General features: G+C 41.8%; 1 protein-coding gene across 11 annotated transcripts in view; it reads left to right on the plus strand.

Moving 5' to 3' along the window:
* Nucleotides 1-27928, plus strand: part of MAPKBP1 (mitogen-activated protein kinase binding protein 1) — a 96681-nt gene that overhangs the window by 54360 nt on the left and 14393 nt on the right. For 6 of the 11 annotated variants that reach the window (XM_040557974.1, XM_040557975.1, XM_040557972.1 and 3 more), the window contains 20 exons: nucleotides 296-433; nucleotides 1276-1458; nucleotides 2064-2081; nucleotides 2513-2673; nucleotides 4830-5019; nucleotides 6026-6172; nucleotides 7097-7281; nucleotides 7393-7484; nucleotides 7858-7983; nucleotides 9762-9832; nucleotides 10281-10402; nucleotides 11413-11488; nucleotides 13585-13696; nucleotides 14265-14328; nucleotides 17230-17355; nucleotides 23588-23736; nucleotides 24413-24462; nucleotides 24968-25204; nucleotides 26009-26178; nucleotides 27725-27870. In XM_040557974.1, coding sequence (XP_040413908.1) covers nucleotides 296-433; nucleotides 1276-1458; nucleotides 2064-2081; nucleotides 2513-2673; nucleotides 4830-5019; nucleotides 6026-6172; nucleotides 7097-7281; nucleotides 7393-7484; nucleotides 7858-7983; nucleotides 9762-9832; nucleotides 10281-10402; nucleotides 11413-11488; nucleotides 13585-13696; nucleotides 14265-14328; nucleotides 17230-17355; nucleotides 23588-23736; nucleotides 24413-24462; nucleotides 24968-25204; nucleotides 26009-26178; nucleotides 27725-27870 — 2563 coding nt within the window. The remainder of the gene's footprint in view (nucleotides 1-295; nucleotides 434-1275; nucleotides 1459-2063; nucleotides 2082-2512; nucleotides 2674-4829; nucleotides 5020-6025; nucleotides 6173-7096; nucleotides 7282-7392; nucleotides 7485-7857; nucleotides 7984-9761; nucleotides 9833-10280; nucleotides 10403-11412; nucleotides 11489-13584; nucleotides 13697-14264; nucleotides 14329-17229; nucleotides 17356-23587; nucleotides 23737-24412; nucleotides 24463-24967; nucleotides 25205-26008; nucleotides 26179-27724; nucleotides 27871-27928) is intronic. The other 5 variants (XM_040557983.1, XM_040557979.1, XM_040557978.1 and 2 more) reach the window with 2 other exon arrangements.

A 27928-nucleotide genomic window follows, 5' to 3' on the forward strand; every position in this document is an offset into this window, starting at 1 on the left:
GTGATTGGGCAACCAGCAAGTGGAGGCTCAGACGCCAGTTCCTGCAGTCACTAGTGACTGCTGACTTGTTCTCAGTCCCAGTTGATGTGGATGTGGAATTGAATGTAAATGTGCTATCTGCCAAATCAGTGCTCCCAGCTTCTGCTGGGGAGATTGTATTCAGGGTGAACAGGTAATAGTTTGGGTCTCATCTTTTCCCTGCTGCAGCACTTGTAATGAGTATGCCTGTAATTGAAATGAGTTTCCTTTTCTTCTGAGCAAAGAAATTAAGCTATCTAAATGATTATGTTTCCAGAAAAACATTGTAGTGGCAGCCAACAAAGTCTCGAGTAAAGTGACAGCTGTGTCATTCTCAGAGGACTGCAGTTACTTTGTCACTGCTGGAAATCGGCACATCAAGTTCTGGTACCTGGATGATAGCAAAACCTCCAAGGTGAGAAAAAGCTTATTGAGGTCAAGCTGTGAACAAGCACTTTTGTCTTATGGCAGGGTGGATTTTGCCCTTTTAAGCTGTGGGAACTGGGAATTCTTTGATTTTGCTGAGGTTCAGGAGCAGCCCTCCACACCTGGCTCTCAGGTTTTAATCTCCCTGTAGGATGGTAGCAAATGCATGCTGCTGCAGAGGCACCATAAGCTTGTTTTATCCTGTGCTGAAGCAGAGGCATGGCTGCTGGGGCTGCATAGAATCATGCTTGTTCTTTAGTAGTCACATATTCCAAAGGAGAAAAAATAGAAAAGAGCTGCAGTTATTGAGCTCCTTGCAGCACAGAAGTAGGGAGAGCTGTTTGACGTTGGTACGAGCATCTCAAGAGGTTGTGAATGTTATTTCTGAAGTTTCAAGTAAAGTGTTTAACCTTTTATCTGTCCTCTTCTTCTCTGGGCAACAGAATGCTCATTTTTTGAGTGCTTATGAACAGATAGTCCTACTTCATGCATGGAGCACCTGTTGGCGTTTGGTATAAATCACAGATTGGCCATGAAAAAAGGTGGTTCTTCTTGGGGGGGGGGGGGTTGCTGTCTCTGAGTTGTATGTTTTTTATGCTGAGTTTTGGTGGCACTAGCCATATTCTGTTCCACTGATGGTCCCAGTACACTATGCAACCAGTGGTTCTGCAGCAAATAAAACGTGTCACTACATTTCCTTGTAAGCTGTTTGCAGTTCCCTTTCTTTGAGGCTCTTCAGCACTTATGGCTTGTTGTTCTTAAAAATAAAATAAGTCCGTCTGCCTGGAGTGCCTCACTGTGTTTCTAACAAACTGTTTTTTTTATTGGTAGGTCAATGCTACAGTCCCCTTGCTAGGTCGCTCAGGATTGCTTGGAGAGCTAAGGAACAACTTCTTTGCAGATGTGGCATGTGGAAGGGGCAAAAAAGCTGACAGCACCTTCTGTATCACATCCTCAGGCCTGCTGTGTGAATTCAATGAAAAGAGACTGTTAGACAAATGGGTGGAGCTGAGGGTGAGTTTTGTTCTGTCTGTTCTGTAATATTCATGCTGAAGCAGATCAGGAACAACAAATAATAAAGGGCACTCAGCACAAGCTGGCCACCAGCAGTAAGAGTCATTGGGCCTCTGCCACTTTGTGACTTACTCTGGTTGGAAAGCCGGACAAAATGGCATTGCTTCTTGGCAGAGGGATTTTATTAATCATCGAGACTTTTTCATTCTCAAGTCTCAGTGTTACAGTAACTGCCCTTCTGGAAAAGCAATGTCCTGAAGTAGCTTTGGCAACTCTTGTGTTGTCCTTCCTTAGTTGGCCCATGTAAGTAGGAGTATTTGAAGGATTCTGATTTCTACTCTCTCTGCAGTGTCTAACCTGGCTCGTGTGTCTCAAATACAGGTTCCCTAGGTAGGAGGTAGTGGGTTTTGCTATTCTAAAATAGCAGGTTGGCCTATAGTTAAGAATTTTACAGAATTTTCATTTCAGTTGAATGTAAGATGCTCACCTGAACGAATCCAATGCATTAAAACCAAGGCAAAAATCTTTCCATGCTTTCTCTCAAGTGAAATGCCTCTTCTTTTCTTTCCTTTCTTCTCTAAACTCTGCCTTTCACTCTCGCTCAGAATACAGACAGCTTCACAGTAAGTTGGAAAACAGTTTTGCATTGAACTCATCCCCGTATCGTCACAGTCCATTTTTACCATTTTCTGCCATTTGTAGAGATCCCATTGGAAGGGGGGAGAACATTTTTTTTTCTTTTTTTTTTTTCTTGTCCCTTGGACAGGTAATGTATTGGTGCAATATTACAGGGAGAGGTGCTGCTTGCCTGACGGTGATACTGAATGTAACAGAGGAACAAAAAACAATGTTCAGAATACGGCTCAGGTGGAAGCTCCTCAGGAAAGCAATCTGGATTTTTAGCCTTTTTCTTAGTCCCAGAGGGCTCGAGTTCACTTCACTTCTCTGACCATGATTCCTTTGTCTGTCAATTTGCTATTCTCTCTGTTGTGTGTTTGGTGACCTTTGCAGTGAAAGTGCATTGCTCACAAGCCTTGTACTATGTCCTCTTCAGACCACTGTGGCAAACTGCATCTCCGTGAATCATGATTACATCTTCTGTGGCTGCGCTGATGGCACTGTGCGGATTTTTAACCCTCTGAACCTTCACTTTGTCACCACGCTGCCGAAGCCGCATTTCTTGGGAACAGACATCGCAAGTGTGACTGAGGCCAGGTACTGTGGAGAGGATTGAAGGGGGCAGGGGAGGCTTGTGTGGGTTAAAACTGTTCCCCAGGCTTTTGCCATCTGGATTGTGCTCTTTTTATGGACTAAAATTGGCAGTGTGTGGCAGATCTCCCTGAGTTCTAACAGCGTTGCCTGGCATGGCTGGGCTAAAGCCCAAAGCTGGTTGCTAGATTACACAGCACGTCTTCTTCCTTATCTCCCTGGAGTTGCTCAGGTCTGGTGGCGTTTTGATTTTAGTTTGCTCTGAGCAAACAGGCAGAGAGGGTACAGGATGCTGCGGCACACTTCATTTGCTTCTGTACCATGGCACATCTTTTCCTTATTGCTGGTGTAAGGGCTGAAGACTCTCTGTAGCAACTTCCTTACGTTGTTAACAGATGCCCAGGCTTTCATGTGGTATTTTTTCAAAGGCTCTGTTGCAATCTTTTATCAACCCAAATCTCCCACTGTTTCCCTCAGGATTTCTCCTCCCTCAATCTTGTACTTTTTTGTTTTGTTTTCCTCCATTGTCCCAGTATCTTCTGCCTTGGCTCTCAATTTCTCACCTTCTGAGATGGGTAATTTCCCAGTCGTCTTCTGTTGCCTCTTTTCCACTGCTCTTCCTAGTGGGAGAAGGAATCCAAAGGTGTATGAATCCACCAGCCATCATTCTAGTGGATATCTGGAGTTCCAACATCTACAGAGATATGCTATTTTTTTTCTTGAGCGTCTCAGCATGTTTTCTCTAAACTTCTGTTGGGAACTTGAGGTAAAAAGTTCAAACAGTACATTACATAGCCCTCTTCCAGAGGATCAGTGGAATGATAATCCAATAATGAAGCTGGAAAAGGAACTATCTCAGTTTAAAGTTTTACCAGTTTCTGGTGGTGCTAAGCCAAGCAATTGCATACACAGACCCTTTAAAAGTACTGTCTGCTGCTCTCATCCGTCAGTCAAGTAGAAACATTCACGTGATTCTTAAGCATGCATTTTTAAGGTTGATTACAATCTTAACATTTTTTTTATTACTTCCAAAAAGCTTGAAAACACTGGACTCTTTATATTCCCTCAAATGCCAGAGCCTTTCTGTGGGATGCTGGTTGTCCACAACTGCCCACAACTGTAGTCATGACTTGATTTTTTGATAGGGTCTGGGCTGCACTCTTAGCCCTCAAAGTTTTTCACTTGGAGAAGCAGGGCTCCAATTGCCTGGTGTACTTGGATTCATTTTGGCCCTCAACCCTGCATCTCCATTAGTCCTTTTAAATTGCCTGATCTCAACACCCTAACACTCTGGCTATAATTACGTTATTCAATACCATTAGCAGCACTGTGAGATGGGTGTGTTCACCTCAGATCAAGAGGATAGCTCCTTCTCTATGTGCACGGCAGCAGCACTTAACAGAAGACCCCTGTTGAGGAAATACAGGGTTCGCATTGGCACAATCGTGTTATAACCTGGGAAAGGGAGTGTTTCCTTCTTCTACAGAATTCCTCTGTATTTAATTTTGCTTCAGAGAACCTGCCTGCCTAGAAAGGACTGTGCCCATCTGCAGTTGCCCATCTCGCGAGTGCTCCAAGCAGCCCCAAGCTGGCCTTTGTGCTGGGCAGAGGTGGAAGGGAAGTATGTCAGACAAGTGGCAGCTGAAATGAATTATTCCTTTGTTCATTGTGCTGATGTGCTCCTATATTTTAAGTAGCAGCACTCTTGCCCTTGGTGCTGCACAAGAGCAGTTCCTGCAATCAGTAAACAGAAGGTAGCACACATCAAAAGTTATTCCTCCATCTTCCCCTTTCTTTTGAGATTGCTTGACTTGGATTTTACCACTTTGTTATGCAGTGGTAAATGATGATGACCTCGAGTGATGATCAAGTGTCCTCTTTGGTGGTCATTCAGGGAGAGCAAAATGCCTGCCTGTGGTGGGACTCTGGGTTGGATGGTAAGGAGAATGACTTTTGCTATGGGACTTTCTAGTTTCCCTTGGGACTTTTCTTGTTCAACTGACAGGCCTTCCCAGCAAGCTATTCTCTCCACCTGTATACGCTGCAGTGTGTTGTTCATCAAGCCAGATCCCTGCAGTGAATTTGAACTCCCATACTTGACCTCCTTGCTCAGACCCCAGGAGAGCACAAGTTAACCAGGCTGTTGTTCTCTCTTTGCACAGTCGTCTTTTCTCTGGTATGGCTGATGCGAAGTATCCGGACACAATTGCTTTGACGTTTGACCCCACCAACCAGTGGCTCTCCTGTGTGTACAATGACCACAGCCTGTATGTGTGGGATGTCAAAGACCCGAAGAAAGTGGGCAAGGTGTACTCTGCTTTGTACCACTCTTCCTGCGTGTGGAACGTTGAGGTAAAGATAGACAGGGAACATCGTCTGCAGGTGCAAGTCTTGGTTTTTGAGTCGTGCTTGGGGAAGTCATCTGAAGAGCTGCCAAATTTGAATATAAATACTTAAAGCGGAGAGAAAGAGTTGACTCAATTTTCTTTCTGTGGTTACTGTGGTTGTTATGGGGCTTGGGTTGGAGCTGGAGGCAGTTCTTTGGCTGCACTGCAAGTGCTGACCAAATGTTTTAATTGCAGTGTGTTACTGGGAAAAAAATGTATCTCACCACTAAAAGGTGGGAGGTGACAGAAGGGACAGAAAAGGATAAAGCTGGATGGAAGAGCTTCTTTCACCAATATGCGTGTTTACTGCTGACCTCAGAAATAGGTGTTTGAGGTCTGTGGTGAGCAAGTGCTCCAAAGGCAAAGGAATGAAACAAGTGATAAGATCTCAGCTCAGGATTTGTTAACCTATTTACCAGTACATCCTGCATTAGCTTCGCAAGTGGTTATTGTCTTCCAGTCTGTCTAGTTGACTTTTCCTCAGAGGGACGGATACAGAGATACAGGAAACAATGCAATTGATAATATGTTGATGTATATCCTAACAGTTATAAGGAAGAGGAAAAGTGGAAAGAACGTGTGAAGAGGTTGAGGACTCTATTTATTTATTAATCACTTACCTCCCTTTCCTCATGGTTTATAAATCCACAATAGTACTTGAAATTATCAGACAACAGTACAGTGTTGTTGCATGGTCTTTGAAGTGCTCTTTGAACCATTAGGAGCAAAGAATGCTGGCTTATTGCAGGCTTCTTAAAGGGATGTTCAGAGAAGCTCATTCAGCATTTGTTTGAAGTGAATATGAAGCTCTGGTTTAGAAACAGGTTTTCCTTAGGAGAACTCCTGTCTGGCTCTCACCTTTACAAAGCAGAGAGGACAGCTCTTTCATTTTACTCTGTTTTGAAACTTGCTCCTGGTAGGATGCCAATGCGGGACACTCTCATTCAGAGGTTGCTTTTACCTGCCCTTAGATGTATCCAGAGGTGAAGGACAACAATCAGTCATGCCTCCCCCCTGGTTCTTTCATCACCTGCTCCTCTGACAACACCATTCGCCTGTGGAACACTGAGAGCTCCAACATTCATGGCACAGCACTGCACCGCAACATCCTCAGCAATGTAAGATCCCAGGGTTTGGTCACTGCCTTGCTCTTGGGGTTGCTCTTTTTTATGCATAAGTATTCTCAAGTTAAGGCCCAGACTTCTCTGGACCTCTAACTCAACACAGGCTTCTCTGGAAGTAGAGCACAAGTCTAGTAAAATCTGTGGACCTGAAGAAACATAACAGGAATAACAGATGTAAAGACAGCTTGTCTGAAATGGCCCTGGGTACTATTGTTTTTTCCATAAATCACCCAAGGATTCACCAAGCTTAGTCTTTTCCAAAACAGTTCATGCCATATGCTTCAGGAGGGCTGCTTTTCTTTTTCCCAATCTCTGTATTGTGTAACCACTTGGAGATTCATTTGGAAATTTCTGTTAAATGAGGCAGAGACTTGAGAGAACTGAATGAGGAACATTTTACCCTCACTTCATCTATACTAAGGGTGAGGATACTCATACAGTACAGTGATTGCTTATGGACATTTGCTTCTGCTGCCAGTTGTGTTGGAAGATCTTTGGGCACAGCAGCCCTAACCTGCCTGTTCTCAGCAATGTGCTCATGGTGGAAAAAGCTCCTTCTTTTGAACTCCTTTCAAAAGGCATGGGCTGACTTGGATGATGCTCAGAAGTCTTTCAGGTTCCTGCTCTGTCCTCTACTACATTGTAATCACTAATCCCAGAGCTTTTTTTGTTGTGCAGGAGATGCTAATAATTTCCAGCCCAAAGGCTAATCTTTTGCAAATGGTGGTTGTGAAACACAGCTGTGAAACTTTTATGCTGCAATATGAAGGGACCAAATGTTTGCTCCTAGCTAAAAGTTACCACCAATTACAGAATTACTGCTAATGAAATTTATATGTGGGCCAGGAGCCACGTTTCTAACTTCACTTTAATATTTTGTGTCTAGTTAATATTTTTCTGGGTTTACTGTATTCCCAGGACTTGATGAAAATCATCTATGTAGATGACAACACTCAGGTACTTCTGGACACAGATTACAACTCAGGAGGAAGTGCAGACAAAGCTGACACACAAGTGATGGATACAAAGGTGGGGATACGCACTGTCTGCGTGAGTCCCAGTGGGGAGCACCTGGCCTCAGGGGACAGGATAGGCACTCTCAGGTAATCCCACGTAACTTCTCGTGCAGGGTGAGGGCTGGGCAGGCATGAGAATCAAAACCAGATTTTGCTGGTTTTATTAAGCATACTAAAATCAGCCGTGTTATGTCTTAGGATATATGAGTTGCAGTCTCTGCAGGAAATGCTGAAGGTGGAAGCCCATGACTCTGAGATCCTATGTCTGGAGTACTCCAAACCTGACACAGGTAAATGCAATCAAGGTCCTTCCCTTTTGCATATATATGAATGTAGTGTTGAACAAGTCAGAATGTCCAGCCGTGGTATGTCAGAACCTTCAATGGATTTTGGAGCAGGCTTGTAGCACTGGGCTAGTAGACCGAGACTTTGAAAAAGGCATCTTTCATGTACTCTTCCTTGGAATATTGTAGGTTAAGATTGAAACTTGTTCTGTCTGCTATTGTGGTGTGAAATTCAAGGGCATTTCTTAGCATCCATCCCTGCAGTTTGCTACAGTATGTTTTGTTTCTAAGATGACTTAAGAAGCTGTTTTAAAATGGTGATTGGAAGAGCAAATGGGTTTTCAGTAATGGTCTTGCCCTCTTTTTAACTTTCTTACAGGGTTAAAGCTCTTAGCTTCAGCCAGTCGGGATAGATTGATTCATGTCTTGGATGCTGGAAAGGACTACAGTCTGCAGCAGACCCTGGATGAACATTCTTCTTCCATCACTGCTGTGAAGTTTGCAGGTAGATAATCACATCCTCCCTCCAACGTTGGATTTAAACACAGCTCTTGTCCTATTGGACATAGTTGTGTCTGTGAAGTAATTTGAACTGCTTAAATACTAAAAGTAGGTCAGGCTGAAGCTGCTGCTGCTTTTTCTTGTCATCTGTAGCTATAGTCCTAACAGAAGGTGCCTCCTTTTCCCATCTATTTTTTCCTTCTCCTTCTTCTTCATTGAAAAATCCTCTCCTGATTGAATCCCCAAGAATTTCTTTAGAAATCTGTTTTCTATAATGATTTACTCCCTTTAACCGATGTCAGATGGTTATACGCTCTTCTTAGTAGGAACTGCTGTGGAACAGTCATCCTCCAAAAAACAAAAAACAAACCAAAACCCCACAGAAATATTTTGGGATTAACCAGTCACAAGTAAATTTGTCATTGCAAACCAGTGTGAGGCTTTGTATTCATGATAATGGAGCACACTGTATCCCCAGCACTCTGTTACTTCTGGTGGTCAAAGACATCAGTGTGGTGTGGTGTGCAATTGTCAGGGAGCAACAAGGACTGGCTGATCTGCAGGGGAAGAGGAGCCAGTAGTCAAGGGTGACAGGAAGGCCAGCAGAGCTAGTGGCCTCACTGGCAATGGGAAAGTCCCACAGGACCTAAACAAGGTGGAGCAGACTAAGTCCAGTGACAGTAAATAGATTCAGCCAGCAGTCCAGAGCACCAGACAAATCCATAGTGATGAGACAGGTCCAAGAACAAGCCAGGAAGACAAATCAGCAAGTCAGGGTCAGCCTGGAGTTGGTATGCAAGGTTGGTCCCAGTTCAGCGATTGCCAGGCAAATCTATAGCAGCAAGGCAAGTTCGAGTTCAAATCAGGAAGCGGAGTGTGTGGGCCAGGGTTTGGATCAGTGGGGTACATGGCCAGGTGTAGGTGTGGCTGCAGTGCTGCTGCAGCATTGCTCAGTTGGGGTTCAAGGACGAGAACCTGACCTTGAAAGTAGCTCTCAAGTGAAAAGCTCAAGTGAAAGGACCTTGCTGAAGCTTCATGGAGCACTTTCAGGGAGCCTCTGCTGAGGCGCTTTCAGGCTTTTTCTCAAGTAGCTCCAAGGCCAGCAAAAGTTCTCTGACAGCTCTGTCTTACAATGAGCTGGCTTTGAGTGCAGCCAGCTGAGCTAGGAGATGGGGGAGGCACACTGAAAGCCCTGGCAGCTTAGGTCATTGTGCTAGTCTGTGAGCTAAAAGCAGTCCAGCTCTAAGTGGGTGCAGCTCAAGTGTGTGATATTGTATCCATTTTCATTCCATTGAGTTTTTTCAGGTGTTGCTTTGATGAAGAAATAGATTGGTTACAAAACAGTGTTAAGGGAAGAAGGAAATCTTGACCTGAGTAAGAAAGGGCAGCGAGAAATATGTGACTGATTTTGAGGACTAAAAATTGTCTATTGTCCATTTTCAGCTTATACTGAGCGTGACCCGCCTTTCTCTTGTCATATTGCCACAGAGTGCTGTGGCACACACAGAATAAGAACATGAGCATGTTACTGGGGGAAAAGACAGAATTACATCCTAATCTGTTGCGTAAGTCCTCTGTGTTAAGACGTCATGCACTTTGAGCATTATCAGATTTTTGTCCCTGAGAAGGGGCTTCTGTATTGCTGCAGTGTCATACTGCTAAGGTAGGAGTCAGTTTTAGCTAATCAGGTCTGGAATAAATGAGCAGTGGTATAAATGGAAGCATTTCCTCCACCTTGTATCTCTATTTATCTTTTGATCGTCTCCTGCCTTTTTGTTCCAGCCAATGATGGGAAAGTGAGAATGATAAGCTGTGGAGCGGACAAGAGCATCTATTTCCGCACTGCGCAGAAGGTAAAGTTATTGCAGCTTGCTGTGTATTTTTTTAATAATCTCTCCATAAAGGAACTACTTTAAAGAGCAATATCAGAATTCTGTAAGTGCTTGTTGTTGTTTCAGCCTCAGTGTCTCCCACTCTGTCTCAATACAAGAGATTACATTTAGAGAACTATTTCTGTGAAGCATGCAGGGCTCCCAGCCGGACCTCTCTCAGCAAGGTTCAAAGTAGAGAACTGTCAGGATATCTGCTTTTCTTCTGCTGTCCCAGCTATTGTGAAGAGTAGTGAAAGAGTATGGGCTGGAGGGAGGAGTTTGCTGTGCCTCCAGTCCCAGCTGCTCTCAGCACACCTGGTTAGAGGGAAGTGTTGGTTTGTGTTGGCTGTGTGAGAGGATCTGAATTTAGAAGTTTTTAATAATGGGTTAACTACTTGATTTTGACATAGTCCTTTACCTGCATGCTTAGACAGGAGAAGGAGTTCAGTTTACCCGAACACATCACATTGTTAGGAAGACCACTCTGTATGACATGGATGTGGATCCCAGCTGGAAATATGCAGCTATTGGTTGCCAGGATCGTAATATCAGGTTAGTTTTCACCTCTTGTCTTGAAAATGTTCTTGCAATCATAAATGAGTTGGCCAGAGCAGTCTGAGCCCCATCATTTTTCCTTGATTCTTTGCCACAGCACTTTCAGACTGATCTGAGGTCTCACCTCAAACTCTGAGGTTGAACTCTGCTTTTTCCCTTGCTGATAACAAACAAACAAACAAACAAGTGTGGATATATAGTAATGTCCATTGGATTCTCGGCTTCTCGCTGGGTTGCCCTGCAGAGCAAAGCCTTTCTACTGGAGAGAGAAAGTGTGCCTTCCTTGGCACATCATTGAGCTGTGGGGCACGAACTTCTGCACTATGGTAACTTTTACTTTTAAAGTTATGCCCAGTGAGAAGCTTTGAGGTACTGTGAAGTAGCTGGGACTGCAGGAGCTTAAAACTGAACTAGACGTGACTGTCTTTTTACAAGTGGAGTCCATTCTCTGCTCCCTTTTTATCGATTTCTCCAGCCTGTCTGCTTCTGCCTTCAAAGCAAAGGAGAATCTCTGTAGCTGTGTGTCTCTTGTAGTATCTGGATGACATGCTGAGAATTCTGGACATAGCTCAATGCCACTGCTAAATGTCATTTGTTTTTGCATTCTCATATAAATAAAGGGTCTTGCTCTCTTAAACCTTTCTTTTAGTATGAAGAAACCACAGGTATTTTTATAGTAAGGGTGGACTGGCAGGAGCTTATTATGAACTGTTTCTGCTACATAACCATTAGCAACCATAACAAGGCATGGCAAGGTTTGCTCCCTCCCATTCTACTTCCCTTCAGTGCCAGCATGCTATACTTGTTCTTGATTGAGTATCAAACCTGAATTTTAAATCAGATAATCTGCTTGATATTTTATCATCCGGTCTTAGGTCCTTACGTTACTTTCCAGGTTGTTTCTTAAACCATTTAAATGATTGGTGGTTATAGTTTGTAGAGGCTGCAGCTCTACTTCCTGTGGTTAGGCCCTGTTCCCTGTATCTCATGTGAAATGTCCCCCCCAGGGTTTTCAACATAAGCAGTGGAAAGCAGAAGAAGCTTTACAAGGGATCCCAAGGTGAAGATGGCACCCTCATCAAAGTAAGTTGTTTTCTTTCTTCTTCTCTTTTCCTTTTTCCTGCTCTTCTGAGTGTAGATTAGGGCTTAGAAAATGAAATATGAATCTGAACACAATAATGTTGTTGTTTTTTTTTGCTTGCTCTCTACTTTGCTTATCCTTATCCTGCTGCTGGTTCCTCCTACCTCCATCCATCCTACCTCCATCTTTAAGGGACAGTAAAGTATTTGGCTATCAGGCTAAAATAGGAAAAGAGTCAGTGGACGATGATAATTTCTCTCTGTCCCCTGTCTGAAGTGAGACACAGTCCCATGCTGCAAAAGCAAGCAGAACTGCAACAATGTCCATCAGGAAATACTTTAGTCTCCTTACTTCAGTCCTTTAATTTTTTGCTCCAGAGAGCTCATTCTGGCCTTCTTGATTATTGTTGACAGAATTTTTAGGTGGATTTTTAGGCCTGTTTTTTTTTTCAGGATTTTTAGGCCTGTTGATCAGAGTTGAGAAATGTCATTGCCGGAGGGCAAATGCAAGTGAAAGGCTTTACAAGTTGATAAAATTAAGTAGCATCTATGCTGAAAAGCTCAAGTTCTTTGAGCCCTGGAGGGCTGAACAAACCCAGCACTATTTAGACAGTCTGTTCGTGTTTCACACCTGCTGAGTGTATCCAGGCTTTGGGGTAGCTTGCCTGCTTCTGCCATTTGCCTGTGCTTCCACTGGTAAACCCACATGCATTAAAGATTTAGTGTTAATATTGGTGCTAGCACATTGGTGTATGGAAGAGTTGCATTCATGTCTTTAAAGGGGAAAGACCAATTGGCACAACCAAGGTATCTCTGCTTAAGTTACCAAACAAGCTTCTTCATTGTTTTTGTTTTCACTCATTTTTACATTTTCATATTTTTATATTTTTTAGAACAAATATTTCTGTTCAGCTGCACAGGCTTAGCAATATTACTGATGGGTGTAAATAACTGGGTTAAAAAAAGGAGAGGAAAGCAAACAGCTTTGTTCAGTGTCACCTCTTCTTTTTTACAGAGAGAAACAAGTTCTCATTCTCTGTGTCTATTATATTCCTATCAAGTTTTTATAAGCCATAGTAATGAAAATGAAAAATTGATGGTAAGCTCAGGTGTCTGATTATATCTTTCTCAGAGTACAAACCATGAAGTGTTGCTGGAAGCTGGATTTTTTTATTTTTAATACCCTTTTTTTTTCCATGTGTAGCTCAAGTGGGGAATCTCAATTATTTTGTTTGTTTTTAGGACAGTTATGTAACCAAGGGATTATAGTTGCCTCTGGAATTTAAACTTTTTTGGTATGTTGTTGTGAGGTCATAACATACATTGAAGTTCAGCAAATAGAACCCAAACAGTGACATCTGAAGCAAAAGATACAGCAACAAAATAAACATTGCTGAAAAAAGCTATCATTATTTTAATATTGTGGCTTCTTCAAAAAACAGACATTTTCACTCTTGATTCCTCAAAGTTCTGCAAAGCACAAAGCATGGCATTTGCTGACAGTAGCTATATTTGCTGTGTAGTGCTGCTTCAGTCGTAGTGAGATATTTGATCAAGGCTAAAAGAATAAATGGGTGTGTATTTAAAAAAAAAACACAAAACAAACCGAAGTTGTGAATGCTGGAGATTTGACCACATCATCATCAAAGATGCTTTTTCTCTGTTAGTTTCTCTCCTCAGGATTGGAGTCTGAATATTTCACTAAAGTCTGGCAGCTCTGATTTTATTTATTTATTTTGAGTCTTCTATTTTGTTTTGGTCGTTTGGTAAAAGAAAATAAGACCTCAGTGCTTAAAAGAAGATGGGAAACAGCGGTATAAGCCTGTCCATTGGTGATGGTGCCTTCGCAGTCATAAAGGCATTCAATGTAAAATGTTTATAGTCTCTGATTAGGCTGGAAATAGTTTTCTAACTGTTTAGTTATACTGGACATTTGTCCTGTGATGCTGGGCAGCCTGGTACTCAACTGGAGTCTTGTGGAGCTACTTGCATTTTGTTTTGTTAGCAACTATGGTTGTCTTTGCTGTTCTGGACTGTTTTCATGCAGTTTGAAAGCACTTTCTCACTAGATCTTTGCACTTCTCTTACCTCCTAAACAGGTGCAAACTGATCCCTCTGGGCTTTATATTGCAACCAGTTGTTCTGACAAGAACCTCTCCATCTTTGATTTCTATTCTGGCGAGTGTGTTGCAACCATGTATGGGCACTCAGGTAGGGCATGTAAACTTGTGGAAACACATTTTTCTGCTGATGACTGTAATATTAGTGTCTGATACTAGTCAAAGCTTTCTGAAGGTTCCTCTCTGCCAAAGTTTACCCATTGGGTATTTTGGACTAGGTTATGTTTGGGTGAAATTGTAATAGTTTATTTCATTGCAAACTTTTTTGAGACTGCATTTTGCATTGGAAAACGTAAGCACATGCGCATGTATGCCTGTCAGGCCACGTATTTGTTTGCACAGTTAATGGTCTGTGTAAGATAGTCTATGTTTTTTCAGTGTATGCTAAATTTCTTTATGACATACTCTCAGCTCCTGTCATGCAGGGGTTATTCTGTTATAGACAAGAAGAGACTTCAGTCTGTATGCTTGTTTTTTCCATGGTATAACCTTTCTAATCTTAGGTGGTTATGGTAATTGGGGCATATCGATCTGTGAAGTGTTTGACTTTAATCAGTCTGTGTTCAGCACAGCGATTCAAATTCTATTTGGCTAATGATCTGTTCTACTCATTGAAATAATTAAAGGAAGGTTTATTGATCATGCTTTATTTCACACAGAAATTGTAACTGGGATGAAATTCAGTAATGACTGCAAACATCTGATCTCTGTTTCTGGTGACAGGTAAGGGGGATTTGTTTGTGATACCAGCTCATACCATCTTACACTAGATTTAAAGTTTGTCCAGAAGGAGGGTAGATTTATTTCATGAGGAATGTCTTATGAAGTCCAAAGAAACTTCAGGGCATTCTAAATCTGAAATGTGCTCTGGCAGAAATTATCCTTCCATAGAACAAGACATCCATGTGAAATGTTTTTCTTGTGGTTTTCTGAAAGTAGGTACTATTATAGTAAAAGGAAAGGAAACAAGGACATGGCCTCTTACTTTACCACTCTCAGGTCCGTAACATAATGCAGTGTAATGGAGTTTGTGATATTCTGAACAGTGGTGCCACAACATTCTCTTACAGTACCCCCATGTGTGAGGTTTCGCCAGGTGAATGGGCCTGTCCAGCAGCAAAAAGGAAAGGCCTGTCCCCAGTCTTCCTGTTCCTGTCCATACGGTCCTCTTCCCTGCTCCCCTAAGCCAGTTGTGGTACAGCTGACCCCTCAGTAAGCTGATTCAAGTCACTAAATCAGCAGCCTCTGGCTCCCCAGCTGAGGTTTCTGCAGATTATTGAGCCAAATCAGCTCATGAAAACATTAAATAATCACCAGACTGAGCCTAAGGGAAAAGCAGAATATATGCCAAATGTAATGATTGTAGAGGTGAACAGACCCACTGCTCCTGGAATCAGTGAATGCTTAAATCAGCTGAACCTAATAAGATTTTCCTTCGAGAAACAAGGCTTCCTGGAGTGCCATCTCAAGACCTGCGCAACCCAGATTCTCTCTTTCTCTCTTTTTCCTATTAATAAAACACAATTGAACTGGAAGCAGAGTTCTAGGGAGTCTGTTGTTACAAAATGTAAAATATATCACCTTTAATTGCATCAGGTTGTTCTTTCTTTCTTTCAGTAAAAGGTAAATAATTTGTTTTTCCTTATATCTTTCATGTGTGTAAATAGATTAAGGGAAAAGTTGCAGAATAAAGACCCCTTTTGTTGTGAATTTCTGAGAAATTCCAGAAACATGGAAGGTTTGAGGTACCCAGCGCTGCATGTGATTTAGTGCAATGTTCCCTTGTTGACATGAGAGAGTGTCATTTTCTTCACTAAGGGTGTGGAGGAGGTGGTTGAGAAGTGAGGAAGGGATTATTGAACAACTTAGCTGTAAGGAGCAGAGAAAGTGCCTTTTATAAAGGAGAACAGGGAAAATAGTCTGATCTCATGCTACAGCACGTGCAAAGAATGAAACTGGGAAGAGAACAATGGAGATGAAGAAGGGCACAAGGATTGGGAGAATAATACTGCACGTTCAAAAAAAAAAAAAGCAAAACCCCAAAGGTGTAGGTGGGAGCATACTTGTGCAAAACTTTTTGTAGAATGCTAATGTATTTAATGCATTTACAAGTTCATGCTGTTTGCTGCTTATCTCTAGGTTTGATTGCTGTGGGGGCGGGGTAAATGAACAAACCAGATTTGCTTGCTGAATTTTGTTTGCTGCTTTTCAGTGTTGTCTCAGCAGCAGATTATAGGTGCTGTTATGTTCAAGAGAGATGCTGTTTGAGGAGAAGCAGCTGGCTGCCTTAGGTTGCCATAGTTCCCAGATGCAGTGCCTCACAACTTTCTCTTCGCTAAAAAGCTGGGGAGAAAGATGACATTTTCACTGGTGATGGGAAGCTTCTGTGTCTGTGTGCGATTTGAGTAGCTGGGAGTGATGTTACTCATGTGTGACAAAGCTCAGGGACTGGGGGCAAGAAGTGATTTGTCAGTTTTTCGTGAAATGGTGTTTTGTTGTTGTTTGTTTCCTTTCGGTGTGGCATGAAAAAGAAACTTTTTAAAATGTCCTTTCATGAAACAAACGAAAAAAAATGGAGAAGATGCAGGCATTCAAGATCCTGGTGCCTTTGGTGTTTGCCTCTGGTCCAGGAGACCTAAACTTTTTACAAACCAGCAAGGAAGGAGGGGAAAGCCCCTCATTGAAAATTCCTTGGTGTATTGGAGTACTGATGAATAGGGTGACACTGACAGATCTTGAAGAACTCGATTAAATACTCTTTGGATTCCAAAGTAGCAACCATGATGTTATAAGTGATAGCAAAAACACCACCTCTGTTTCTACATCAGTGTAAATACACCCAGCTAGACAGGAAAGATGGGTGAGACGAAAAGAATTAATTAGCACTGAGGTTGCATTTTAAAGAAAATACTGGTTGCTTTATTGTCTAGTAGCTGAAGATGAGATACAGTATTCTCTAATGTGATGAGGAATTTATTTTTTTAAGCCAGATTTCTGAAGAAAATGAAACCAATGAGATGACACTTTGTTTCCCTTTCTTAAACACTTTAAAATCCATTGACCAAATTCCATCACATTCCTTAGAAGTTTCCTGGGGAGAGTCAGAATAGAGAAGTAGAAGAACTACCCTGACTATAAAAAGAATGACTGCATAAGTTTAACTGTTAGTACACCACAGAGAATCAATGAGTTGGAGGGAGAGACTTTAGGAAAATCTTGCCCGTAGGGGAAGGTGCAATCAGAGCCTGCAGCTTAATTGATGCTAAGAGGATGTAAAACACATCTGTAGAGAGCCAGACTTCATTTATCCTGCTGACCATGGAGTAACTTGTTATGACATTTCCTTCAGCAGCTGGTCAGGTAGGGGAATAAAGGTACAGGATAAGACATGAGCCTGTGCAAATTTCTATGCAGTTGCTCTAGTTCATAAGGAGTCTTTGCCAGGCAGACTTTACATTTTTGTCATGAGGCTCGTGATGGGATTGAGTTTCCATGAAGCTGTTCCTGTGTTTGTCTCTCCCCACCACAGTTTAGAAGGTCTCTTGTTTGCCTTTGCAAATGAAATTGATAATGTTAATAAAATGAGCTGAGACTTAAACCAAGCCTTACCTTTCCCTCTTTCAGCTGCATCTTCATCTGGCGTCTGAGCTCAGAAATGACCATCAACATGCGGCAGCGACTATCTGACATGAAACAGAGAGGAAAGCAGGCAGAAAAGTCTCCACCACACAAGACAGCTGGACTCATGAGGTGAGCAGAGTAGACTGAGAAGAGCTGGCTTTGTAGGGTTTAAAGTGAAAAGTGTGCCACTGGAGTTCAACTGGAAAGTTCCTGCTGTTTTCACTGATAGTGTCTTCTAAAAGTTGTCTTACTCTTTTGGTTTTGCCATGATTTCTTTGCCTCTTCTTTGGATATACAAACCTGACTGTGATATTCCAGACGGCTTACCTGGTGTTGCTTCACTGATTGCAATATGTATGTAATGCCCCTTGTGTCTTATTTTAGTTTAATAATGTGGTCAGAAACTTTTAATAAGCAGTTTACTTAGCAGTACTGAGATTACTACACAGCATCCCACCAAGGAAGCCTTGTTCCTTCATGAATAAAACTCGGTGGATCTAGGCTGAATGCAATTTAAAGGTGATTTTCTGCAGTGGCAGTACTGACATAAACCTGTGAGCTGCATGAGTTTGCCATGTTGATCATAATTCTGAAAAGTTCTTACAGTTGTATTGTTTCTTTGTTAACTATATTCAGGAGGCTTTGAAGAAAGTCACCTTTAATTATAAATATAAAAATAATTTCCATGAGAAGTTCTTGCCAGCCAAATCATATTATTATTTTTGCTCAGTGAGCAACATAACTAAAAACTACCACGGTCTACAATCTAAATAGATCTAAATTTATCTGGTGACCTTTCTTTAAAAAGTTGTTCTTAAACACAGACGCTGGTTTTATGCAGAACAAGAGGGAGAGGAGATTATGAATTATTAGTGTAATGTCTTTGGTTTCTCTATAGTTAGTAAATAGCTGAGACTCGTTTGACCAAAAGCAACATAGGAAAGACTCCTGACAAAGCTGATGTGGGATCAAAGTGGAGGGGGAAAAAAAAAGGAAGAAAAAAAAAAAGAAAAAAGAAAAACAGAGCTTTTTGATGCTATGTCCCACAGTTTTCCTCCTCAGAATGGCTACAAATTGATTTCTGGATATACAAGTGCCAAAGCTTTGGAGGACTTACCACACCGGTCGTTAGAGTATCACAAGGAGCTTCCCACTCCCTTTGGGAGCGAGTAACATTTGAACAAGTCCGTCTGCATAGTTTCATTTGGGAAGGTCTTGATCTGCTCATTCTTGAAACAACTCTTGCCTAATAAGTGCTTTCAGTAACGATACTAGGAGAACTCATGAAGCCTTTTTCTAGCCAAAATTCTGGAGCTGTCAAGCAATGTGCTTTTTATAGCAGACTCTCCATTATTCCAGCAGCTGCAGCCTTACCCTACTGAGGCTCAGCCTGTGACAGATAATCCCAGTTCTCTTCCGCATTAGGTGATACTTGTTTCCATCACAGACGCTTGCTGAAGGGCGGCGTTAGTGCCACGCCAACCCCAGCACTTTATTAAACTTGTTTGGTTACCTCCTTGCAAGCCTGGAATCTTCCTGTTTGGTCAGCTTTGAAAGCTTGTTTTCAGTTTTGATCGACCGCTGTGGTCACTGGATTTCAGCAAAGACATAACTCCCGAGCATTTTGGATTGGGACTGAATATGGAAGAAGAACCTATTGGATCAGCATTACTGAGGTGGGAGAAGAGAAACTAATGAACTTTAGTGAGATTGGTTTTCTAGCCCTATAGCTGTTCTGGTTGTGTTCCAAAATCTGGTTGTGTTTCCAAAGTCTGTATGTGTAGGTTGCAGTAGAGATTTGGTTTATACCTTAAGATATAAAATTGTTGTCTCAAAAGGAGTCACAATAGTATTAAGAAAGATCCCTGCCTGGTGATATGTCATTGTTGTACTAGTTTTTTTCTAGAATGGTATTACTAGAATTTGGTGTGGGTAGTAATGCATTCTATAGTTCCATAATATGAGAGTGCGACAAAACGAATAACCAAAATACTACCGGGGAAGCAAAACTGAGCTGAGGTGGCAGTGGGGAGCAGGAGACTTCTAATTCAGGACAGTGCTGTCTCTATCCAGCTGCAATTGACAGGGCAGGGATTAGTCCAAGTGAATAACATCTGGAATGTAAACATGTAGAAAGTGCCTTTCTGGGTCACACCAGTGTTCCACAAAGTTCAGTGTTCTGTCTCTGTCTGTGGAAGTGCTGTTTAGTGGGACACTGATCCTTGCTATATGGACCTTTGTGGTGCAGGTGCACTCACCTTATGCTCAGTTGTTGCATCTGAGATGTTAGGAGGTACATCTATGCCTGTTCCCTTTAGTCTTTGGTCACGGAGCCATTGTCCACTGAATTTGTATAAATCCTTTATGAACTCTGTGATATTCTTTGCCTCTGCACCCTCCCATGGTGACGAGTTCCAGGAGTTCACTATTCTCTATGGAAAGAAAGACTTTTTTCTCTATTTTAAACCACACTTCTGCTAGTTCATTGAAAGCTCCCTGGTTCTGAATATTGTGAGTTTTGGTGAAGTGTAGTTCTGCATCCAGATACGTGTCGTCCCCAGGGTTTTGTAATCTTCTGTCACAAACTCTCCCCATCCAACCTTCTTTCCAAACTGAGTCTTAGCCTTTTTAAACTGTCCAAAAACTTCTAGAGATACTAAAGCTTCTCCTCTGAAGGATTTCTCTGACTCGCCTTACGAGACATTGTGTTATTTTGGAACTGATCCGACCTGTATGACCCACCATTCTCCATAGTGCCCCTGATAGCCTTCTAGTTCTGTCTCTGGTTGTGAGAATTGCTGATGTGTGCTTGTCTCTTATCTGCTGAACATGAGGAGCTTTGATTGTTTGGGATAAAGAACTTACTCAGCTGATATTGCTGGTACATTTTGGTTTTGAGACGTTTGTGTTTTCAGCTGAGGAGTCATGTAGAGGCCTTTTAATTCAACTTTTGATTATGATCCAAGTATGCGCTTATTGTTTATAAAAGCTTGTCTCAAATTTTTGGAAAGGAAGTTTTAAATTGATTTTCCTGTGGAATGTTTACAGCGATTAGTCTTGTTTTAGCTGAGCATTTATATTTTTTAATTTTAAAAGTCACTTTTTCTGTGACTTTCATTGAAGCTCTAGTATAAATAGCAGAAGATGGAAATGTTATCTGAATTACATTGGCAAACATACAGTAATTTTAGACAAAGAAGTACTGTGTGCCCTTGGGTATATTTGGAAAGAGGAGCTCCTTATCAAATTTTCAGTGGGGCTTTGGTCCAGTCCAGGAAAGCTGTGCCTTTTCCAGGGCTCATAATGGGGCAGGTTTTTGATGCCAGATCAAAAGTGGTGCCTGAGTCTGTGCTGAGATGCTGAGGTTTTAACACCAGGGAAGCTCTGAAGTCAGCAGCACTGTGATCTTTCTGTCAGGAAAAGCAGGGTAACTTTCATTTTAAAACCCTTAGGCATTTGGCAGAGGATGGAATCGGCTAGTGTACCCTACCACATAGGATGTTAAGGTTTCATAAATAGACTCTCAGAGCTGACAGTTTAAGTAGCACAAGATCAGAGTGGGAATGCTGATACCATATCTGTTGAAATGGATAGTTGACATTCTCGTGTTTTGTTGTGTTGTTTTAAGAAAAGAAAGAAAGGTTAAACTGAGGACATGTAAAAGAATACAGAGTACTCTAACATCAGATGTCTTAATACTAGAGCTCCGTACATACGTGTAGCACTTCTAAGTCTACTATATTATATGTCCTGAAGGCTTTCTTACTGAAGGTCCTTCCCTGCCATTGACCCTGTACTGGCCGACCCTTCAGAAATTGGGAACTTTGAAGTGCAACTGTTTCTGCCCATCCCCACAGAACAAAACCTAGGCATGGTACTAGAAGGGGATAGTTCCTTAGCAAAGGAAGAAGACAAGAGCATGGACAATTAAAATCCTTGCAGTGAGTCGCACATATAATAAGACCTGGACATGTCTGTACATGCTGTTCTGGAATAGCTACTCTGAAGCATTCATTCAGGTGTAATGACGCTTTGTTGGGGTTGACTGAACGTGTTCTCAACAGGAATTCAACAAAACCCCAGAAGTCTTCTTCCGTCCATGTCAGAATGCTCTCATGTGGTGCTTATTTGGAAGCAACTCCCATGCTTGAAACCTCAACCTATATTACTCTGACTTTCATCCAAGCACGAACAAGAACTGAGGAAGAGTGTTGAGGACGTATGGAATGTGCTTAGAAGAAAATCCAGTGTACATAGATGAATGTGGAGAAAGAAGTGAAGTCCAAATTGAAGGATTGACTTGGGCAAGCAGAAGAGTTAAAACATTCAAGACCTTGTGAACATAGGTTTCATTTTCAGAAGTATCTCTGTTTGAAATCAGTGGGCCTAAGATGCTTCTGAAAACCCCATTCAGTTGTCTGCATTTGAGTCACAGGACTGAATTTGAAAAGCATATGAGAGTTGAAAAAGGAGGATGTAGAAGGGGGCTTGAATTTTTGCTGTGTAATATGAGACAACCGCATGTTTGCATTGGATACATCTGACTTCATAATTTGCTTGGCACTTCCCATAAGGTAAAAAAGAAGCCCATCCAACTTCCAAAATATGTTTTGCATTCACTTACTCAGCTTCTTTGAGGATGCTGGAAAATACTACTTTTTTTTTCCCCTTGCTAATTTTGTCAGTACCTATCTGATGGATAGAGGCCATCTTTCTATTTGTAACATAAAACACGTTGATAGCAATCCTCCCTTCTCCATTTACACCAATAGTAGTACATGCAGGAATTTAGCAAACACGTAACCTTGCCTTGCCATATCACCACCTCATAGTAAGACATCCAACCAGTTAGATGCTAAGAGGTCTAATCCAACCCTTCTTCCTTGATAATCTCCTTAAACAACCATGGTGGACACAAGCAGAAAGATGCTGAGTTACTGATAAAAGTTAATATTTCCTATGATATATAGAGCCATTATACCTCACAGGATAAATCTTGTCATAGCCTCAATTGTACTGTGGTGCTTGAGCTTCATTGAGATTTCCCTGCTAACAGACACAAGACCATGAGAATGACAAGATGGACACACAAGAAGACTGTAGAAAAGATGGAAAATTACATACTCAACTGTCAAAAATAGATAAGTGCAGCCAACATGAAACTGTTTCACTGGACAACTCAGCTGACTGTGCTGTTAGTTTTGTTCTTCTTTTTTGCCAGAACATCCTATAGCTCATCTGAAGGGATTGGGTAATTGTCGCCCAGCCACTCCTAATAAAATGGAAATGAAAGTTCCATCACTATGTGGGAAGAGAAAAGATTAAAATACCTTAACTACTTCTTGACATGTTTTAATACTGCCTGCTATCTGTCAGCTGCAGGAGAACTTGGTTCCTGGCCAGGATGATCTGTATTTGGTGGATGAGCTATTTTGATCTCATGAATAATGCTTGGCACTCAACACCCACAACTGGTATCCTATAAGTGTCACTAATGATGAGTTTGGCACTGTAGCTCAAGGCCATAGAGTGGGCACTACTCAAATTTTTTTTAGGGATTCTTCATTTCTTCAATTATTGTCCAAAGTGGGTTAAATCATTTGGTTCTTTTGTCTGAAGGGGTGAGGGGAGGTAGGGGAAGAAGGAAGAAAAATAGTTTGATGCTGGTAAGTGTTCTGAGTTGTTACTGGGGAGTTCTGTGCTTGGAGTGCTTCTGGGGTTTCTGTGGGAATGCTTGTTTGATCTACTCTGATTAAAGATCTGCCCAAATTTTGTTTTACAGTCCTTGTGCCTTAAGGCTAAAAAGTGCAGCATGGCACTCTTATGGTGTGGGGGCTGTTCATGCAGGTTCTTCATGGTGCAATCCTTGATGTGAACCTGTCTCTTATATAATAATTTGCCATATATCCAATTGCTGTCAAACAGGGAATAAATATCTCTGACATTTTTGATGTGTAAAATAGTTCCAGAGAGGAAATGCTTAAGGGTGGGAGAAATACTTTCCTTTCAAATACCCTCTACCGTCCTGACCTTTTGGATTGTCTGGGTCTGAAATGGAAGAAGGCCAAGTTTCATTCCACTCGACTTGCTCTGGCTCGTTTACTTTTGTTCTGATTTCTGTCATCATTCTACATGTAAGAGATGGTTTCTGTGGAAGGCTCTACACACCATTGTGCAGGGCTTAACTTGCCCTGTTTCTCAGGGGTGGGTCCATCTAGGGCTGTTTGGGAGAGTCAAGGCAGCCTGCTGAGTGTTCTCTGTGAGGGAGAGAATAAGGTAGAGAACTGCCTGGTGTAGGATTTGAAATGTTGGGCTGTTCTTGAGAATGACTGTAACACTTCTTCCAATTTCTGCCTCCCAGGCACGAGTCCATCTCTGCCCTATCCTCTGTGCCTGCACTTTCATCAGACAGCGACAAGGATGGTGAAGATGAAGGGAATGATGAAGACGAGTTAAGTGGGCTGCAATCTTTCCATATTCAGTCCAACTGCAACACTGAGAGAGACTCAGGTATAAATGGGAGCGGGGCATGGGCAGATATGGAGAAAAATGACATGAATGTGTAGGGGGGAGGAGACAAGATACTTAGGGTTTAGTTACAGCAAGGTATGTGCAGAAAGAGACCAAAACAGGACCAGATGGATCAGCACCACTGGGCAATGTTGCCCATTCCAACATCTAAACAGAGGTGTATTTCGGTGTTCCGTTGTTAAATTGCGAAGTGTCTTGCTAGTTCCAGCTGGCCAAACAGTTTTTGTATTAATCCCATGGGCTTGGTTCTGCAGGTTATTACAAGTCCACAGAATTCAAAAGAGATCTCATGGAGGGTTCTAAGGATGCCTGATAAAACTTACAGTAGAAATTACCATTACCTATTTGAGATATTTTTGCTATAGATGTTACAGTGTATTGGAGCAGGGTTTTTTTCCAAGCCTTTGATGGGCTACTGCACTGTGGCAAGCGTTCTGATGAGTCAGTGAAAAACCTGTATAAAACTGTGTTTTAAAAAAATAAAAAAATTGATACAATGGTTTGGCAGTTCATGAGAAACCATGTTGACAGTGGTGTGTGGGTTCAAAATGTGTAGGAAAGCTGCCCTGGGGGAAAGATGAGGTAAGAGATCTTTCAAAAAGCTGGACCGCTGTCCAAGGATGACAACTAGGTATCTATCTTTTTCCCTTTCCAGATCCAGACCTTACCCTCTCAAGAAGCCTTTCCCATTGGGAAATGAGGAGGGTGAGTTGCTAAATCTTCCAATTGTATTTCTCATCGTAGGGAAACTGGAAAAGAAATTCACATGGAGATAGAAAACTTTTCATTTTCACTACTGGGAAAGGTGCAGCCGCAGTGGGAAACTATTGAGAAGCCCATCAGTGAAGAATGATTTGGGGTGGCAAAATAGAGCCTAGTTAAGAGATGTTTTCACTTGGGATCTCTACCTCTGTATCGTTCCATCAGATGTTATGTTTTTGTCCCCTTCATTTCTGACCTGAATATCATGTAGGCTTGAAGCTTATTGTATACTAGGATCTGAGCAAGGCATTTGAATGTTCAGTCATGCAAGAAGCTGCAACAAAACTATCAATTTACCTTGATGCCTTTATGATTAGGGGAGGAATTTTAAGCTGATGAACAGCTTTTATGGAGATAGTTATAATTTTGTTTTGCTATGGGTCGTATATTTTCTCTCCTGTTTTCCAATCAGCAGAGCTGATTCCCTAAGACTGTCTTTCAATTTCAGGCCAAGGAGATAGCAGCAATCCAGCGTTCGGAGGCACCAATGAGCAAGATGCCCCGGCAACGTGGGCGCTGGTCCCAGCCAACCAGCAACATAGAGATGACTGTGAAATCTATGCTTGACTTACGTCAGCTGGAGTCCTTCTCTGTTTCCCGATCTCCAAGTCGAGATTCGCTGTCTCAAAACAGCAATGGGGATGATAGAGAAGAACAGGCAGATCTACCTGTGCACATCAACAAAGTAAGGGTGGTACTTCTTTGAGGAGGTGAATGTACTCTGAGTGTATCTTTCCAAAGATGGGGAAAGGACTCGTATTTTCCCTCAGCTCCTTGGCTAGTAATGGATAAAACAAGCTGAGAAACTGAGTTTGGCATTAAAGGTATATGTGCCTGATTTCCTGTTACCTCACCTTGATGGAGTACTGTTTCTCCACTCCAGTAGTAACTGAAGTGTGGCTCAAATGAGGCCCTTAGTTGTGGGTTGTGCTAGCTTATTGTGAGCTTTAAAACACAGACAGGATCTCTGTACCTATGGGTCACAGCAAGTAATGTGTGCTAATACCCCAGACGATTAATACCTGTTTTCTAGTAGCAGTCTGTGCTGAAGGTAGACGTGTTTTTCCTTGCTTTATAACTGCATGACTGAGGAGAAAATTAGGCTTACTGTGTGCAAGTAAGCCAATGATTTTCAGCTGTGGCCCACAGGCTTCTCTAAACTATGGCTGATCAGCCTGTAAAAATAAACATAGCCTGCTGACAGGTGGCTTATATTTTTCATGAGTGAACAGATAGGTGTGGGGAGTCTAGTACTTCACTAGAGAATTTTAGGGGATTGCAAATGAGAAACAAAATAGGAAGCTACAGCAGTCAAGCTTACTAGTTGAGGAGGAGGAGAGACACAGAAGTGCTGTTTTCTAATCTCAGATTTCTGATGATATTCTTTCTATGTTGTAATGTGTACTTTCTAGATCTGCACAGCAGCTGCTGACCTGAAGGAAAAACATTGGTAATATCTAATGTTATGTGATTTTTTTTTTAAAACCAGGTTGGAAGCTCAATAGCTCCCCAAGACAACCGGTCTTGTGTGCGGCCCCAGATGATTCGGCTCGTGTCTTGTGAAGAGGGGATTTTCTCTCAGGAACTGGAACCATCTGAAAGTGAGGAGTGTGTAATCTACCCTGAGCAAGACGAAATCCATCCCACAGACCCTAACAGGTCAAAAATAAAAATAAGCTCTCTGCTATGCATGGCTTAGATATTTCTGGTTTAGTTTGCTTGCAGCTTGTGTGGTAACTTAGATGAGTCGACTTACTGCTTGATTGATGCCAGGCATATTTAGTTGAGGGTTTTTTGCCAGCCTGATGCTAAAGGAAGGTGAAGCTAAAAGGGCACCATTAAAATAATCTTTCCTCTGAGGAAACTGCACATTAACAACCTCCTCCAGTATTTTGTTGAATAAATGATTTGGGAGCAGCTTTTTGCTTTCTCCCTCCTCTGGGTTGAAATAAACAAGGGAAAATTTGGAAGCTGGAAAAGCACCCAACAGTGACATATACGTGGCAGTGAAATGTCTGCCCAGGACAAAAGACAGGATGCTACTATTTGGGACAATTCCAAATCTAATTGGGCAAGAATTTAACTTAAATGTAGTATGTGATGTTGCTGTTGTGAGAAATATGATGAGTTGCATGAGTTAGAATTTACAAGGACGCTGTAGACAGTGGAGACCTTTCTCCTTCCTCTGCTATTTCTTCTGTTTTAGTTTTACCTTACTGAATTTTCTGTTTTATACTATGCTCCATTTTTTCCTTCCTCGATTATATTTTTCCCTTTGCTTCTTAACCTGATGCTAATAACTGTTTAATTTCCTCTGTCTCCTCCTTCTCTGTTAAAAAGAGTGGGTTGATAGCTTTAGAAAGGCTTCTATAAAACAGTGCATGCCAAGATTTTGCAGTTGAAACTGCAAGCTTTTTCCCAGTTTCTCTTTATTTACATTTTTATCTGTATTATGGTAACATTATAGACAGCCCCATGTGCTGTTCCAACATGTAAGAAAGGGAGGCATTCTGGTGATGTTGGATACAGACTGGAAATATCTCAAAGTTCGCTCATTTTTGCAAGCTGTACTTGCCATGCAGTTCCATTGAGTGAATTCTGCATCCTCAGGCATCAGGCAAAAAGAACAGTGTTTGTGTCTTGACAAAATAAAACTTGAGAATCCACAAAAGAAATCAGGAACCCTGTCCTGCAACACTATATTTTTTATGATATTCATCAGTGAATTAGTCTTGCTCAAATCTGGGATCTTCTCTGTTTTGCAACAGTGAAATGGCTCAAAGAAACAGGTTGTGAACATAGAAAAAATACTGCATTTGGGCTCAAATCTGTGGCAAATAGGAGTTTGTGTCATATGGGTATAGGCCTGATTTTAGTCCTTTTTTAATTGAGTAGACCACTTTGTTTGTTCTTCAGCTGTGCTGGAAATCAAGCCAGGGCAGTGCAGTGCTGGTGCCTTGTAGTCATGGGAAACTAACAACACCCAGGAAGTCAGACAGTCCCCTTGAGACTTCACTGTCCAAGCTTAATGAAATGCAAAAAATGTACTGTATAATGATAAAAGAAATCAACTTATTTTTCTCTTTTAAGTCTTACTTTTGTAATCAAAGGTGTTATTAACACAGGTAAGGCCTTATTAGACTATGCTCCTTTACATGTAAAACAAATTTCTTCTAGCACTGTATCTTTCCTGTCTCTCTTGTAGTGAGTTCCAGGTAAAAGCATTGCCCCATGGGAAGCTAAATAGAAATTATCACAGCAATGGATGCCCAGACAAACACAGTCCTGATAGTGCCTGCTCTGTAGATTACAGCAGCAGTCGTCTGTCCAGCCCAGACCATCCAAATGAAGGTAAGATGCAAAGATGATATAATTTATATCTGATGTGAATCACTGCAGGAACTTGATG

The sequence above is a fragment of the Cygnus olor genome, chromosome 5 (genome assembly GCF_009769625.2).
Source record: "Cygnus olor isolate bCygOlo1 chromosome 5, bCygOlo1.pri.v2, whole genome shotgun sequence".
NCBI classification, from domain to species: Eukaryota; Metazoa; Chordata; class Aves; order Anseriformes; family Anatidae; genus Cygnus; species Cygnus olor.